This window comes from Gordionus sp. m RMFG-2023, chromosome 5, assembly GCF_954871325.1.
Source record: "Gordionus sp. m RMFG-2023 chromosome 5, tfGorSpeb1-WG-v2, whole genome shotgun sequence".
In the NCBI taxonomy this organism is placed as follows: domain Eukaryota; kingdom Metazoa; phylum Nematomorpha; class Gordioida; order Chordodea; family Parachordodidae; genus Gordionus; species Gordionus sp. m RMFG-2023.
In genome coordinates this window covers 28,547,796-28,566,735 of record NC_088779.1, presented here as the reverse complement: position 1 = coordinate 28,566,735, position 18,940 = coordinate 28,547,796, and the positions used below count along the sequence as shown (strand labels likewise).

Here is an 18,940-nt window from a genome sequence, read left to right as displayed (position 1 = left end):
TTCGTAATAATAAAATCGATTGAAGAAAGATAACGGCAGAATATAGGAATTATTATTTCTTTAATTAAAGATTATAAGGGCTAAAAATATGAAAAAAGGAGGATAATTAATAATGAGAAAAAGAAATAAATAAGGAAAAATTAAAAGGGAGATATAACAAAAGTTATAAATAAAAAGAAATAAAATTAAAAATAACCAGAAATGACGTTTAAATATTATTTTTAAAAAATATACTAACTTACTATTTTTTATTTTCGTGCTGACTTCATTTTCGATCGGTCATTTTCTCGAGGCTTTAGAATTCTCTTTTCCTTTTGATAGGAATTATTTTTTTTTTCGGAAACACAGTATTTCCTTCCTTATTGTCAGTTTAAGCCTTAAATAAATCCTTTTAGTTTGTTGCATGTCAATTAAAAATTTAAATTAAAATATATATCGATACTCATCAGTAGCGTTGTTAAACGACTAGATTTGATCCTATTTTTTTGAAAAAACGGCTATTTTAATATTTTACCCAGAAAAGTATGAAGGCAAGCCTGAAAATTTTTTGCTCATAGGTGGCACAATGGCTTGGACATCTATAGGGCAAGTGAGGTTTAGACAACATTTTTTCTTGCTAAAATATTGATTTAGCCGTTTATAAAAAATAGACTTAAATCTTGCCGTTTTTCAAAATTTAATAATCAATTCATGGCCTAAATGTTTGCCTGATTTTTTTATGAGAATTAATCATATTTTGGGTATAGTGTTAAATCTGCTAATTCTAGCGAATCTTGGAAAATAATCTCCCCGAAAAAAATCCCCGTTTTTTTAAGATATTAAAAATTGCAAAATTAATAAAATAGAAGAAAAAAAAATTCCCTATAAATATATCCATGGAATAAAAATCCTCAAATAATTTAGTTTAAAATTTTGAGAAAATTATTTCCGGAGAAATATTTTTTTTCTAAGAATTATTATTGGGGATTTTTTTTTCCGAGGAATTATTTTCCGTTACCAATTTTAGCCAACTTTAGAACTGATGCTAATCTAGAGGTTCATATCAAAATTAGGATGATTTAACAACAATATTTTTTGGGCATCGGATAAATAAATTGAATGTATGGAACGACATCGAATATTAAATGTCGATTGCATCTTGGTTATGTAATGCAATGCCTAAAAATAGGCGAATTCATATTGATTCTTTTCATTAAATAACATGTCTTAGTTATATTTTTGATAATTTATTAATAAATAATAATAATATAATTTATTTAAAATTAAATATCTATAATATGAATTCTTTAAAGTTAAATATATAGCTATAAATTTAAACATATATAAATAAATATATTTAAATATATTGGTAAAAATTATAAATATTTAATGATATTAATAATGCCAATAAATAATTGTAAAAATTTTTTTAAAATTGCAATGTGAAGATATCGTAAAGTAAACAAGTTATGAGGTACATAATTAATGTTAACACATTACCTCCTATAAAATGGAGTCAGTATTGAATATTTTTTTTTAAAAAAAAGGTTACAAATTGTAAAAACGTTGTTTTAAAAACTTAAATTATTAAATAATTCTTTATAAATCGATATTTTGCATGATTGAATCAAAATATTTTTACTTTTTTAAAAAAAAATTATTGACATAATCTTTAAAAAAATAAATAATATTTTTGTAGACTTTAAAATTGATATTTATTATTAAATATAATTTTATTTTAAAAAGCATTAAAAAATTCTAAAAAAAAAATCGAAGCGGAGATAAGTTAATCGAAACACTCCATCTCAGCGAATTTCGGACAAATTCAGTTTGGAATAATTCTCGTAAAATTCCTAGCATATATAAATATAATATATTAAATTTTTACAAGTGTTTATATAAAAAAAATGTAATTAATGCCGACTTTAGCCTTACCACCAAAAAATGTTACAATGTCAATGAAATGATTTGTAATTAAAAATGGCGGCTTTTAAAGATGTAATCGTACCTCGTAAAGAATCTTATGAACTCCTTCAGATAAACGCTTATAATATTTAGGAAATTTAAATCGAACCTCAGAACTTTAATCTTACATGGAAAAATTTATTTTGATAAAAAAAAACCGAATTTTTCTAGAATATAGTGTGGCCTAAGAAAGGAAAATTTTCAATTCTGATTCCTTTATATTATTATAGGAAAATGGTGGCGTTGTTACGTCATTTAAGAAAAAGTATTACCCATTGTGGCAAATTATTAATTAAGAAGCATTTTTTTAATATTGTGCTGAAAAGTAACGTCCTTACTAATGGAATTATCCATTTTGAGGGAAAGGAAGGTCATCCGTTCCTTGTTTCAAAAAGTAACGATTTTTGAGTTACAGTAATGTAAAACGTTACTTTAAAATATTTTTATTAAAAAATATGGGATAAAATATATTTTATTATATATTATATTTTTTTAAATAATATAAGCCAAGTTTTTAATTTCTTCATATATTTTTATTTAATTTATTATATTTGTTATAGTCAAGATTGTTAATTTCATTAATAGTGAATCAATCAAATGTTAATTAATATTCTCTAATATTTATAATTTACTTTATAAAATATTTGTCAATATCGATAGTACTTATTTTTTCAGATGAAAATTATTTAACTCTGTCCTGGTCCCAGTGTGAAATATTTTTATAAAGAAAACTTTGTAAGTGTAGAGTGTGTCCTAATTCAAATTTTTACCTAAAAAACATATGAAAGCAAAAATATAAATTCGAATTTAATTCTGATAAAGCTAAAAACAAAATTTGATGAGGATTTGAAGGAATATTCTTGAGAAGATGATCTAATATGTATTTTTTTTAAATTTCCCCCAATTAAAATTATTATTTATTAAATATGATACAAACTCTCCCATCCTCTGCACAACATGAGTTTAGCACAGTGAAAGCTGTATTGAGTATAAGCGGCTCTTGTGTATCTGATCAAAATTTTTTAAAATCTACATCAGCAGCTGGGTGTGCCCCTTGCAAGGAACTATTCCTGTATCGTTATATTAGCTAGATCTAATAATAATAATCACCATTCTGCAGAAACCGCAAAAAAATCTAATAAAATAGTCAAATACACCTTTCTCAAATTTATCAATGTCAATTAGTGCCATTCTTATTAAATTAGGGGACACATTAAGTTTCTAAAAAAATACTTTGAAGGGAAATTTCCTACAATACTAGGATAGCTGTGGGCAACTTTAATATCCCACAAAAAATCTGATTAGAAATATGTCGGTCAAATGTAATCTCAATACACGCGTGCATGCCAATTAGATATAAATTTTCTTATAGTTTTATATGTATTATTCTTAATGTTGTGAAAATTCTTATATCAGATAAAAATTAAAGGCGAGTAATAGAAGGAAAATTTCCCACAATACTAGGACAGCTGCGGAAATCTTCTATTATTCGACAAAAAAAAATCTCATTAGAAATATGTCGGCCAAATGTAATCTCAATACATGCATGCGTGGAGATATATATTTTTCATAGTTTTATATGTATTATAATGTTGTGAAAATTCTTATATAGATAAAAATTAAAGGTGTACAATTTTTTTTGTAAAAATTTTTTTAAATATATATTATTTAAATAATTTTTTACGTAACAAGTAATGCGTTACATTTTGTGAAGTAACGATTATAGCTCTAGTTATTCATAAATTGCATTATAAGATGAAGGATATTTTCGCCAACAATTATTTTATTTTTACGATACAAATACTGAAAAGTAGTTTTTAACAATCCAAATATATATATTTTTTTTAAAAAACTTTGTAAAGTCTAATGGCTTGGCTGACGCTAACAGTAGCGCAGGTTTCTCGGATAGAGTGCATCGATAATTGCGGGGCTCCGACATCAATAGTTCTAACTCCTAAGAGTGAAGATAGAATGGGACCTATAGTTGATCCGCCCCTTTCATCGTTGCGATTTATGAAAGCCTATTTGGGAAAAAAAGAAAATTTTCCTTTGATGAAAAAATGATAAGTGATTTCATTTTATTGAGGTGTGCGGAGGATTGAGGAACAATGGCAAAATTTATTTTAAATTGAGTATAAATATTCTAAAAAAACAAGTGGCCGTGTATCATATCGATTCGCGGTTCTAATCCTTTAGAGTAATGCTGCGCCATCAGCTGATTTTAGCCGACTAAAACGGCTCAGCCGTTTTTAGGGTAACATAATTATCGGCTAAAACCTAATTAGTCAAAAATTAGGTATCAGTCAAGAAGGTCGCCTAATCGGCCCGTCAGGGTTACGTAATAAATAAAATAATTATTAACAAATCAAAATAAATCATTAAGGCTAGGCTTATTTTAACGTAACGCTGAGGGACTATTAGGCGAGCTCCTTAACCTTGAATTCATAGTGGCGCGATTGCGATTTAACAGCTGATTGATTTTTAAAATATATTTATGAGATCAATTATTCTTTATTAAAATCATTATTTCTTAGATTACTATTAAAATTTGAATTAAAGATAAAATTAATATTAACAAATAAAAATTGATCTCATAAACAGATTTTAAAAATCAATCAGCTGTTAAATCGTTATCGCAATCGCGCCACTATGAATTCAAGGTAATAGATGCCTAATTAGTTTTAGCCGATTCTTAGGCTAATCCAAATTATTCTTGGCCAAGATTTTTTTAGCGGATTACGGGACACTATTTCAATTTATAATAACCATTTATATTATACACTTTTTGTAAATTATCATATTTATATTTTTTTCCCCATTAACTTGAAGCGGTATATTTTTGGCCTGGGCTATGAGTCTCAGTACAGAAGCCGTCAAAGCTGTAGTAGAGTATCTTTGGTCACCGTCATATTTAATAACCAAGCCTTCATCCAATTTCACCTGATGATTAGATTCGTGGGCCTCTCTTAATTTTTTATTGCAAAGGTATTAAAGTATTAAAATATCTTTACTCATGGATAAAATCTCAATATAACCGACATTTTTTTTTTATAAAGGTCGGGCAAAATATCGAAAAATTGGAAATTTTAATTCGCATAAAATGTTTTGGATCAGGCACATCGATTCACACATCTAAAAAGTGTACGTACATCGAAAATCAGGCATTTAGACGAAGTATTCAATGACGCACATTACACCCAATAATAAAATCGACTACAGCTGACTTCAATGTACGTACACCTTTAAATAAATTAATCGTCTGTTTGGGTTATGTCGTAATACGTAATAAGGCCTCTTTATAGTAAGCGCGAAATATGGCGATAAGAGAAGCGTAATTCATGGTTAAACGATAGCATAGCCGTATAATTTAACATTTCATTTTGATGAGCAACATTGCGGTATCGGCGTTTACTACATACAAGGGCCATACAAAAATTTTTAAGAGTATTTCAGCCCTCATTCCAAATTATTTTATTTAAATGTACACGTAGTTAGGGTGCACAGCGTGGGCTTGGTCCGAGCTTATCAAAAACGATTTCTCTATGGCCCGTTCGAAGGCATCGTCATAACCCCCGTCAGAATTTGTTTCGTCACCCAGCGAAGATAAGGGCGAGGTAGCCAATCTTCTCAGTACCGACTTCGTAAAGGAGGATCCCGCCCCTTGGTTACTCCTCGATCCTACCTTTTATAATGCCAAAAAATAAGAAGTGCATATTTTTTATTGCGCCTTTTTTAAAAAAATACTAAATAAGAAATTGTTCTTGGTGACTTTTATAGGACATATATCAAATAATCTTCTATTGTTACATTTGAATGTTTAATATATATTTTAAAAGGTTACTTAATTATATATTATTATAACTTTCTTATATTTAATATTATATTATGGAGGTCAATGTAATTGCATATTAGTAGAAGTTAAATGACATAATTATAAAAGACTATATATAGGAAACAATTTTATAATAAAGAATCTATTGTTTTGACTATAAAAAATGGCGACGAAATAAAAAAAAATATAAGTCGCGCGGTTTTCGGTCAAGTTTAATAATATATAGAATTATAAAAAAAAATTTCTGTTTGTAAAAAAAATTATATATATATTTAGAAATTATGGATAAAATTATTCTACTTTGAAAAAGAAGATTGTTCCATCGAGGACTACGTTGATTATATCAAATATATACTAAATGTGAAAAATATTCCTCAAAGTGACGCCACTTTAAAAAAAATTATTTATAGCTTATGGAGTAATAAACATAAGATATCAAAAAATACTCTATCCTAGGAATATAGAGGAGGTCTGCTAAAATGGTATACAAAATCAAAGAGCCGAATAAACATGATAATAATAATCGGATAAATCAACATGATAAAAATAATCGGCAGTATAATAATAATGATAAAAGGCACTATCAAAAGGATAATAAAGCATATGTAAAAAGAGAACTAGTGCCCGGCTATAATAACTACCATACAAATAATAATGGTAATTGGAGAAAACCATGCTATTTCTGTAATCGGTTTCATGCTATTAAAAATTGTCCCTCCTACGGAAAATTGTGCAGCAAATGTAGGAAACCAAACCACTTCGCCGTATGTTGTACTAAAGAAAAGATTTACGGAAATTACAACAATAAAGAAGACGATTCGGATGTCTCAATAAGAAAAATATACAAATATGGGCAACATGCAACAATTGAGGTATTAATAAACAACCAAAAAATTAAAATGAGGCCAAAACTAGAAGTTGCACTTCAGGTGAACTACGATTATGTGGAGATTTCAAAGTAAGATTAAATAAATTTCTACTAAAAAACTATCACATTTTACCAACGTTTGAAGAATTAATACCGCTATTTATGATTACCTTTTGGTATAGCTACAGCACCAATAATATTTCAACGATATATGGACGATTTACTGGCTGATTGTAAAGATACAGCAGTTTATTTAGATGATGTTATAATCACAGGGAAAAATAAGTTCTTAATTAACAAGAAAAGAACTTAGAGATGAAACTGCGAAAGATCCAATTGTAAAAATATTATTAAATGGTACAAATATACAAAATCAAGCATCAGAATTACAAGCTTTTAGAACAACAGACAGTTTCTTGAGAAATCTAGAAAAATGTCATAAAATAAGATATACAAAAAAATTATATTAATTGAACAGTAAAACTTAAATAATGAGGTCCGGACCGTAAAAAATAAAAAGACCGGTCCGGACCACGGTCCTCAAAAAGATCGGTCAGACAATCGATCCGGCCCGGTCCCGGTCTAAGATCGATAGGACTGGACCGTTGACCTTCACTAATAACTATACATTTAAATCACAACGAAAGAGAAAGGTTATAACTTCTTCGTGGTCGAATAGCGCTAAGACGCGTACATTGGTTTCGTGCTTCAGTGAGGAAGAGCCTTTCAAAGATTCCAAAAACCCCTTTATTTTTTTAAAAATTCAAGTATTTTTAAAATTTAAAAAAAAATAAGGTTTCAAGGAAATTATATATCAAAAATTAACCAAAATTTTTGGTAAAGAGGTCTAATTTGATTCTCGACATACCCCCCTATTCCCATTTTAGTTTTTCTTTAAAAATAAATATATTAATCTTACACTAGTGATCGGGATAAAGGAATTTTTCTTCTTCTAGAATATTCAAGAGCGTGGGTGTAATTCTCATATTAATTATTATTCAAAATTAGTCAGAGGTAAAGGGCCATAAGGTCTCATTTTCAAGCGTTGCTTTATTTAAAGCTCTCGAAATCACAGCTGATTTATCATGAGCATTAATAATTTTTGAAATCGTCGCAACATATATTTTTCAGCGCTAATGTGAATACAGGGCAACGTTATGACAAAAAAAAATATGCGATAAGATTATAAAAATAGTTAGCGAAATAACATTATAAGTTTTTATTAACATTTTTTATTTAAAAGCAGAAGATAATTTTTATTAAATATATTTGTTATAAAGCAGAAGATATGTATTATCTAAATATTATCGCTATCAAGATATAGCTTTGATTTTGATAGGGTTAAATAACGCAACGCTTAAACATAACGCGTTTACTAAAAAACACAGCGTAACTGATCGCGTCTAGTATCAAATCATCAAAAAAAAATTGACCCGAACATGGCTTGATTTTATACTTTTAGAAGACGTTTTAAAATTTTCTTGTGGAATAATAACTAAAGTTGTTCACTCAGTATTTACCCAATTTAAGATGGATATAAAAGTAATTTAAAATTAAAATGGGTCCTACCTTGCCTTATAAAGTAATTAAAATACATATGCAATTTAAGGGTGAGGACGGTATTCTCTTTTTAATCAGAGCAGATGTTTAAGTAATAGTCCTAGTACGATTGCGCGTACAAATACCCGGAAAGTCTCCTCATTTTTTCGCCTTATATTAAACATCCCGTTTGACTGTTGCAATCCGCAACTAGAGGACGAAACGTTTTTATAGCGTATCACGTGTTTTACTTTAAAAATACATTTAAAATCATTTTTTAAAAAAAAATTAATACTTTGAACGCTGTGAAACTTCCAAACAAGTTGTCTAATCTGGGAGCAAAGATAAATTCGTCGTTGAGTCCTCCCAAAGTCTAAAATTTAAAATTATATAATGCATTCTAAAATAATTTAAGGTGAAGATTAAGATTTGGGTTCGGTTAGAAAAAGGTTGGATTTTTTTTAAGTATCGCGCGATTATTTTTTGGTAACTTTTAGAGATAACGGGCTATTTCTTTTGAAGAGTAGCGGCAAGGCGTTTTTTTTAAAAAAAAAGGTAATAGCTTATAAAAACTTTGAGATTTAAAATATTCTACTTCTCAAACTTTACGCCATTTTAAATTGTATCGCCGTTAAAATAAAATAATCGAAATGAAATTTCCTTCTCGAAGAATTTATATAATATATCGGAATTTTAAGTTTTTTTTATTTAAAAAAAAACAAAATAAAAAACAAATTATTATATTAAAATAAAATCATGACTTGTTTTTAGGGGAGGGGGGGGGTAGAGGGGGAACTTGTATTTCCCACTTATTTATAGAATGACGTATTTTGTATTATATATATATTTTTTAAATATAATCCATGATGCTATAAAAGTGTGCTTTAAAGATAAAGCTTTTATCCCTACATGAAATATTTTATATCTGTCAAAAAAAAATACATTTAAAAAATAAAAGATAAAATAAAGAGATCTTTATCGCCGTTTTAACTATCTTTTCTAATTTTATAAAATAAAATAAAAACTCAGTTGGAGTTACATGGATCATGAAACAATTACAACTTAAAGTATTTCTATACTCGATTTTAAATCGATACATCAGTTGAGGCAAACACATACACATATATAATAACTTTATTCATTTTTATATTTTCTTGATAAATTAAGATGTTAAGTCAAGTAAATGCTGACAATTTAACCGTCTTATATACGCAAATCGCGGAATACTCTGATTTTTTAAGGAACGATATAACGCGCACATTTTCAGGGACATGATTACGTTCAACCTAACATTGGGATGGTTAGGTAACTTTATATAATTCGTGACCAGTTTTAGATTGAAACGGAAAAGCCATTATTACATTTACATGTACTACGTCTTGATTTTTGACGTGGTGTCATGCATCAACTATATATTCTGGCCCGTTTTGGAGTTCAAAAATCTTGGATTAACACGCGAATACATTTTATATGGTAAAATTTTTATTGGCAATCGACGAGATGTGCTCTTTTAACGTCAATTACATGACAATCGTTCAAGTGATCGATAGAACTATGGCTATATGCAAACCATTCTTGTATAACACATATTTTACTTTTAAACACGTGATGATTATTACTATAGCTCTCACCATTTGCAACATTTTAATAGCTATACCGTATACAGATACCTCCAAGATACTTTTAGTCTGTCGGGATTACATCCATTTTGATAGTCGATTACGTTTAGCAAACCGAAACGATTCTATTAAAGTCTGATAGAATGCAAGAGAAGAATATATTATCTCTCGCCAATAAGGAATTGGAGGAAAAACTACGATATAATTTTAATGTTTTTTTATGTATTTATTGATGATAGTTATTGTCATTGCAGGCAACATCGGTGTGGTAGCGGTTCTGCATAATGAAATAAAAGGATCCGACCTAACTGTAACGGTCTTGCGACATCAGCTCGAGGTATAAGGAAAGAAACGGCAAAAACACAAGAAAACCCGGATACATCTATAATAAGGATCGGTACAAATGGAAACCGGTCTAAAATCTCCTCCTTTAAATTTTACAAATTGATAATAGCGCAATGCGTCGCCATAATATGTTTTAATCTACCCTACATCTCGTATTTCTTCTCTGCTGGATCCCAAACATCTCTAAAAAATAGATCTCTGAACTCGAAGCGCGCACTATTAATCGTAGCGACCATAAAATTTAGTTACCCTTTATTGGGTGTTTATGTCCATCTGTTCTTCGATCCCGATATAATCATGATCTTTAGCAAAGGATTAGATAGATGCAGGAAACAAAAAATGAGAGTTTATAAGGTAAATTAACATTTTCTAGATTGAATTTTGATAAAATTATTGTACTTTTGTATAAATTTCTAAAATAATTTTTTTTAGTCGCTTAAAAGCTGTTGAACTGCAAGTTATTTTTTCCTATTCCTCGATTTAAGGTATGCAACGGAGTTGTCAACTAGAGGTTATCCCAATCCTTCTGTAGTGCCGACGATGGAGGATCGACTAATGAGAGGGGCTTCCATAGATCAATTGCCTGTAGGGGTAAGGGGTCAGGATGTTTTGTGAGTGTGTGTATGATGGGCTCGCTATATCGTCGTATGAGTATTATAATGGTCTATATAAAAAATTTCAGCAAAGCATTCGGTAAAATATATATTTATTGTACATTAATTTTAAGTAGAAGTTTATGGTGTTGTAATTTAATGCATCTAACTATTATTTTTTTTTGCTTTATTCTATAAATTGTAATTTTTTAATCTTATTTTTAACTTTTCCAATTCCCCCCCCCCCCATATTTTGAGTGCAAGTAAGATATAATTTCTGCTTCATATTGACGGTCCTATCCTATTATCTTATTTAATCAAGTTAGTGATCTGCATCGGTCGTAATTTTTCATGCCCGGCCCTGCCCGAAATTTTTTTTACAAAGATTTGCCGGCCCGGCCCTAATTTATTTAAATATAGAAATTAATTTTTATAATTACTTCAAAATAAAAGACAGCTGTTATATGTCGTTTAGTTTCAATAAATAAAATCAAATATTTTTTATTTTACATAAAAAATTCAATATAAAATCGATAAATTTAAGATATATTTAAAAAAATTTCCAAGGTCCGACCAGACCCAGCCCGAATTTTTTTAAGTATTAGGCCCAGCCCGGCCCGAGTATTTTAAATAGAATTAGACCCGAGTCCGGGCCGGGCCTAACTTTGCAGATCAACTTTTTTATTAAAAACTTTTTTGCTCTCCATATTGAATCTGTATTGTCAAGGGGGTATAAAAGGAATATGTATAGCTCATTTTCCCCTCCCTCCTCCGGCATTAGTTTTTCTAAGCTTAATCTGAATGTGGCCGACATTTTCCCGAATGTTTTACGGATTTTGAAGGGGAACTGATTTTGGTTGACCTTCCACTAGTCTCATTAAAATTAGGAGGCAAATAAATTTTAAAAAGTTGAATAATCATAGGGGGGGGGCAAAGATCAACTAATCAATCGGAACCGATTAAAATACCCAAGAACCAAGAATAATAATGTATAGATTGTCTGTCGACCATAATATACATATAAGGGCAAAAAGGCAAAAATTTTATGAAACACTAAGGTCACGATTATAGTTATAACTGAACCGAAAGCAAGTTATCTTTAGGTTATGATAGATCTTAAGAATATAATTCCTTGTACCGCGGGCTGAGTATCGGCTAAGCATAGATCCATGTCCAATATTTGGTGGGGCGAAGTCAAATTCAGGGTGTTCGCGATAAACTCCATGAGGTTCCGATCGTGACCGTCGGAAAAATATTTTTGATTCAAAGTTTTTTTGATAGAGTCGGAACTGGAAGTTAATGAATTTTGATGATTGGATGTCTCATTGGTCTCCTTGTCCTCCAGCTTGAGAGATAGAATGGGTACTCTTATCAAATTCGTTTTAAAAATTATATTTACATTTATCGGTATATTCATCATTTATACACTATTATATCTTAAATATTTCCTAACCTAATTAAGGCCTGACCAATGACATATAATAATACCTAGACTGACGATTTCATTAAAAGTGTACATCAAAAAACAGCTGAAAACGCCATTTGTCTGACACAAACTTTATTAAAGAATTGCCTGATCATCGAGATAATTAAGGAAGCAAGTTACCAATTTTATAGTAGTTGTTTTTAAGATGATAATTACTATATAGGTTAAAAATGGATCCAGCTGATTTGCATTTAACGACGCTTTCTAATGAATTATTATAAAAACATCGTCGGTCTAGGTATTATTATATGTCATTGGGCCTGACCCCCAAAATAAACGAACACCATATTTTTACAACAGCCGTGAAGAATTCAAATCTATTTTTTTAAGCTTGTTTGGGTTAGGCCTTTTAACCAATGTGGCATATCAATATTTACCTGAAACAAAAGGAAATTCAAAGAAGTCACTAGTAGAGGTCCGCATTGGGCGGATTTTTAACCCGCCCGCCCATATTTGTAGCGGGCGTGGTCGGGTTTTTTAAGTGGCGGGCGGGTTAAATAAAATTGTAAAATAATGGGCGGTAGGGTGGGTAAAATTAAAAATGGATGAGCGGGCGGATTAAAACAATTTTAAAACCACGATTGGGCTGGCATCTTTGCTGAAAATCCGCTCATTGCAGACTTCTAGTCTCTAGCATGTAAGATTCTATTTTTCTAATGTAAATGTAATAAGAAGCTGAATCAAATCGAAAACAAAAATAGTTTTGAGATTAAAACTAAAAAAATTTTAAAACAACGATTGGGCTGGCATCTTTGCTGAAAATCCGCTCATTGCAGACTTCTAGTCTCTAGCATGTAAGATTCTATTTTTCTAATGTAAATGTAATAAGAAGTTGAATCAAATCGAAAACAAAAATAGTTTTGAGATTAAAATTTTAAAAAAAATTTTTTTTTCGAATTAGAAATTTATTTAATTCAACTTAAAAAAATGATTACATTCGAAAAAAACAATATTTTTTTTGTTTTAAATGTTTTTTTTTACGTATCAAAATATGTAATTTAAGGAATAGAGTTTTTGTCAAATGATGGTTGAGAATAAACTTCCCAAAATCGGGGGAAGGGGAATAGTAACTCCCTTTTGATAGTGCTTGCTTGCTTATTTTTTTTATTATCCTAGTGGATATAATTTTTGTCAAAAATATAATTCTTACTTTATATAAGAGGGTGCCTTGATTTTTCAAATTTTTATAAATAAATGTATATATTTGTTTTAATCTAAAATATTTAATAATCCATTTTATTTAGACCCGGCTTATAAATTATTCTTTTGGCCAACCCATAAAATCATTATTTTGTAGCATCTTTTCGGCCCGCCATGCAAATCCGCTTAAATTTTTCGACCCGATCCGGAAAAACGCGGTTACCCAACCCGACGCAAAAAGTCTTTTCGCGTCGACCTGTAATTTTATAGTCATTCCTTGAGGGGAAAAAAAATTTAAGATTTAATAAATGATTTAATTTTTTTATACCTTTTCTATTAGAAATGAAAATCCAAAAAAAGATATGTAATTTTTAATTTTTTAATATTTTATAGAAATTAAATAATAGGTCTATTTTTACTTTAACCAATTAGAGGAAATTAAAATAGGAAAATATTTTAATTTTGCGACCTTCAAATTTAAAGGGATGATGAATAGCAATAATTTTTTTTTATTATATTTTGAATTAGTTATATTATTTCAACCCGTTATTTATAGATTTTAAATTTTAAACCCCATTATAATAATAATGAGCCACCATTTTTCCATTTATATAAATGAATGCGTGAATTTAATATCGATTTTCGTTTTTTTAAATTGTTTTTTATAAATTAGGAAATTTTGGTTAATGATTTTTATTTATATGTAAGCCTCGAGATTTGACAAATAGAGGTTCAAAATCTTTCTACCATCTATGAGCGTTACATAATATTATTTTGGCTAAAATCTTTATCAGCTGGTGTCGCTAAGGCCGTGGCTACCCTATAAATCGACCTGTAATTAGCGTTCGATGTCACCATGTCACAACCTAGAGGTAAACCAATGGCGACTCTCGGTTATTCGTCTGATAAGAATTACCAAGGTTACTACTAAGGGAGTGATTTTTAGCCATTCATGACCATCAAGTATGTCAGTTGATTCAAGGAGTTGAATGCAATCTAAAGGTGGATTGACTGATATATCGGTATTTTTTGTGTGTGATTGATGATTGAAGGTAAATGAGTGTTAATGGGTATCTTAGCCTTCCCATTTGTTAGTTACGTCAAATAATAAGCGATCGGTGTAGCATATGAAAACTGAGTGTGTTAAATCTGGACGAATAAAAAATGAAGATAAGGAAGATTGAATGGCAAAAAAATGGTCTAAACCGCCACATTTAGAAGGTAACTGGGCGAGTGACCAATGGAATGGGTTCAAGTATAGGCTTATAATAAAACAATTTTTAAAATTATTCAGAAATAACAAAAAAAATTTAGGCTGTAAAATGATCAAAAATTATGCAGGTTCTCTACAATAAATCATGGAAATTTTTTTTTAAAAATCTTTTGTTTTTTAAAGATTACCTCTTTTCTTTTCTTCTATATAAAATGTTATTTGTTATATATAAAAAATCATATCAACTAACATTCCAGTTGCTATTTGTAACATAAATAATAATAAAATGAATGGCTAATTGGTTGGTATTTGGTAGATTTTTTTGAATATATTTATAAAAAAAAATATATTCTTTTGTGTTTTTATTCTAAAAAAAATAATATATTTTTTGATTTTATTTAAATATTTTAACCTTACGTACAAAAGGCACGTAGTGGAATGTAGAATTAGATAATTTAACATTACACCTTGTAAAGTATGATTTCAATTCAAAATGAGTAAAATATCATTTTTTTAAAAAACTTAAATTTATAGTAAACGGCATTAATTTTATTTTGAGTAACAGGTAAAAATATGGAAAAAGTGATATAGCTTTAGGTACCGATGTTAACATTTATTATGCAGCATAAATTTTTTACCATTTTGGATAGAAATGCATATTTTTTTTCCTATCTAATAATGATGGACTTTAAAATAAAATCCACAGAAAATCATTGCTCAATTTTTTTATTGCAATTTGGAATGCCATTTTTATATTAATAATAGAAATTTTATCAATATTTGATGTCATTTTTTTTCAGGTTTTTTGCTTGTGGTAATAATTTTATATTGCAGGCCCAACCAAAGCCGGACCCAAATATATGGGTCAGGCCATTAAAAAAATTTTTGAAACTAAACCCTGGTCATGCCTAATTTTTTTTTTAACCCCTTTGTGCCCAAAATATTTCCCATGAACAAAAATACTTGTACTTTGATAATAAAATAATGATTTTGACATTTTGATATAATAAAATAATAATTTTGACAGGTTAATGATAAAATACGAAATAATAAATTTTGTTTTATAAATTAGTACCAATCATTAATTCTTTAAATATAAAAATTAATTGATTAAAAATTTTGATGACAAATGATCTTGCTGGGGCGCGAAAGGATTTTAATCAAGATAAGGCTAGGCAAAAATTTTTCATAAACCTGGAGCAGGTTAGGCTAAAAGATAAAATCATGGCCAGCCAGATATTTAATAAAAAATTTTTAAAAATTATATCAAAAAATGATAAAATATCACATTCATTACTTCTCATATGTTCATTTTCTATTTCCAAAACATTTATATAACTAGTTAGAAAATACTTAAGTAGTTCATAAAAGAAAATTAAAATGGTTTTTAAATTATTCACTGAGTATAATATAATTAATTAATCCTTTATCCACCCCTCCACATATTATACCTGAATGATATCTTCTTTTTGCCTATGGGATCCTACAAAGAGTGCCAAATAAATTGGGAGGGGTTATTGCTTTATATATTGGTTTATATAGTTATAAATATAAATATTATAACCATTGTCCTTATATATATTCTGTTAGGTAAATAAAATAGTTATTAATTTAAGAAAACTAATTTGTAAATTTTAGTAAAAAATTATATAAACCATAGGTGATATATATAGCTATTATTAAAACAATTTTTCAAAATTTTCAGGGTACTCAAGCCCCTGTGCACCTCTTCCCTAGTGACAACCATATCAAACTAATATTAATTACAGGCAATTTTTTTATATAAATCATTAAATTTTAAAATTATTAGAAAATAACTAACCAACCACTAGTGTTGTTAAACGGCTCGTTTTGAGCCGATTTTTAAAAACGGCTAACTCAATATTTTAGGCAGAAAAATATTGCATAAGCCTAGAGATTTCGCTAATAGATGTCCAAACCATTGTTACTTCTACAAACAAAATCTTCAGGCTTGCGTAATATTATTCTAGATGAAATATTGAGTTAGCCGTTTTTAAAAATCGGCTCAAAACAAGCCGTTTAACAACACTACCAACCACATCATTTTAATTAGCCCTTATATACTTTATTGTGCTAGGTAAATTAAATAGTTATTAATTTAGAGACAAATTATCATATATTTTTATTTTTAGTTCAATCAAGCATACATAACAAAATAAAATACATTTTATCAAAAGTGAACAGAAATGTAGTTCTTCTCTCTTGTACTTAATGTAATCTTCATCTTAGAATAAAAGAAGAAAATATTGAAATTTAAAAAAGTGGACTGGAAAAAAATCATAAACTCCTTTTTTTAAACATTATATTCTAAATGTTGAATGAAATGCTTCATTTTAAAAGTTGAGGATTGAAACTGTACACCAGTTCTCAAAAATTAATTATAAATCTAAATAGATCCTAAATTTACTTATTTTTTAAAATGGGTTGGGTCATACCCAAAAATTAATCTTTTAAAAAATGATGTTTTTACTTCTTATGATAATTAAAATTAAGATAGGAAAAAGTTTAGAGATTTTTATTTTATTTAAAAGTACGTAATTTATATTTTTTTAAATTAAGAATAGGCTGGGATCAAGCCTAACATAAAAATTTTGGGTCGAATTTGCAGTAATTGCAAATAATAAATATGTGCTAAATGACATATAAAAATAAATTTGTAAATATTTACAGATGAAACTCATTATTTATAGAGAACTCTTTTTGATATGAATGCAAATGTGTAGCTATTGTGGGGATTTTAAGTATTGGTTTATTTGCATTGAATAGATTAAACTGTATAGAAGAATTTTTCTAGAAAATTTTTTTAGTAATTTTTAAAAAAAATAATGATTATTTACTTGAGATGTTATTATACCAGCAAGAGTAAGATCTCTATCAAACCATGAATACCACATTCCAGAACCATATGTTTGAATTCCCAGTTGAACATAATTTTTATTTGTTTTCTTTGATATAGGTTTAACCTACATTTATAAGATATATAATTAGGCTTAAAAACTAACTCTCAAGGAAGGACTGTCAGTATGAGCTGCAATGATTGAAAACCCATTTCCATTTATATACTTTCCTCCGATTATAAAGGCTAAAAGTGTTGATTTACTTTTAGTCAAAAAATATTTCCCTTGTCTTCTTAATTGCCAAATTTGATCTAATTTTAGTTCAACAAATCCTGATTTTTTTAAGGCATTAATTGTTGCATCAACAGCTAATATAAAATAATTATAATTATGATAATATATTTTTATATACCATGCCAAGGTGATGGACTTTTATTTATATAATTGATAAACTCTTCTGCAATTAATACATCGCCCTTCTCAATCTGATAGGTAACAATAAATTTTAAAATTATCACATATAAGAGATAAGATTTCATAATGTATAAATTTTATATAATCATTTAATTAATTTATAATAAATATAAGCTATAAAGTGGGAAAAATTGAAAATTTTGAAATTTAAAATTATGAATGCATTTTTATTTTGTTACATGATCAATAATTCTAGGTAAAATTATTCAATTTAGTTGATTTTCGTAATTATTTTTGAGGTCTTTGCCCCCAAACTCATCTTCAGTTAACTAATTTATAGTTTATAAAATACTAATTACGGATATATTTTCCAAATATTTATAAAATTAATATGGGGATTTATTCTTAAACCAAGTTTTTAACAGCGATGTAAACCCTTTGACAAAAAAAAAGGGTCCAGGTTCGGGTTCGGGTTAAGGAATAAAATTTAAAAAGAACCAGGGTCCAGGGCTCGGGACCGGGTTTAGGCAACATAAAAATAATAACTCAAAATAAGATTTTTTTTCATTCATTTATTTTTTACATATTTATAATTTACAAATGAATAATTTAAAAATAAAATAATTTATATTTTAAATGTTTTATTCAATCGCACAATCATAATTTCTTCTAAAATATCATCCTTGATATTTCCACGAATAGTAGACAAAGACAATATATATTTCAAAGATGAAAATTTACATTCTACCTATACCTATCTTTATAAAATTATTGTACTTGTGTCGCCGGTACAGCCATGAAGATTGTAGATAAGATATATAATTCTGGGTATATTAAAGAATTTTTTTCACAGAATTTTAAAATATTTATATCCTTATTTATTCTCTTAACTTCTGAGAATTTTACTAATAAAGATGCAATAGGCATTTTTTTTTGATCCTCCTTTCTATCTGATGACAATTTGATTTTTTTTCTCTATTCTCTATCTAAAAGTAAAATTTCAAGATCACCAATGTTGCTATCATTATTATTATTATCACTATAACCAGTAGGTATTGTCGTAGCCTCCAATATATTATAAATAATGGA

At 28.3% G+C, this 18,940-nt stretch overlaps 1 protein-coding gene across 1 annotated transcript; it reads right to left on the bottom strand.

Moving 5' to 3' along the window:
* Window positions 1-1,436: 1,436 nt before the first annotated feature.
* LOC135929562 (aspartyl aminopeptidase-like) lies at window positions 1,437-18,008 on the bottom strand. The gene is made up of 11 exons (XM_065466206.1): window positions 17,850-18,008; window positions 17,603-17,805; window positions 17,438-17,563; window positions 17,269-17,390; window positions 11,879-12,107; window positions 8,479-8,556; window positions 7,306-7,389; window positions 5,430-5,626; window positions 4,768-4,909; window positions 3,798-3,965; window positions 1,437-1,832 (listed from the first exon to the last, which is right to left on the bottom strand). The coding sequence occupies exons 1-11, from the start codon at window positions 17,974-17,976 to the stop codon at window positions 1,785-1,787; spliced, it is 1,524 nt and encodes a 507-aa protein (XP_065322278.1). The 5' UTR covers window positions 17,977-18,008; the 3' UTR covers window positions 1,437-1,784.
* Window positions 18,009-18,940: the final 932 nt, after the last annotated feature.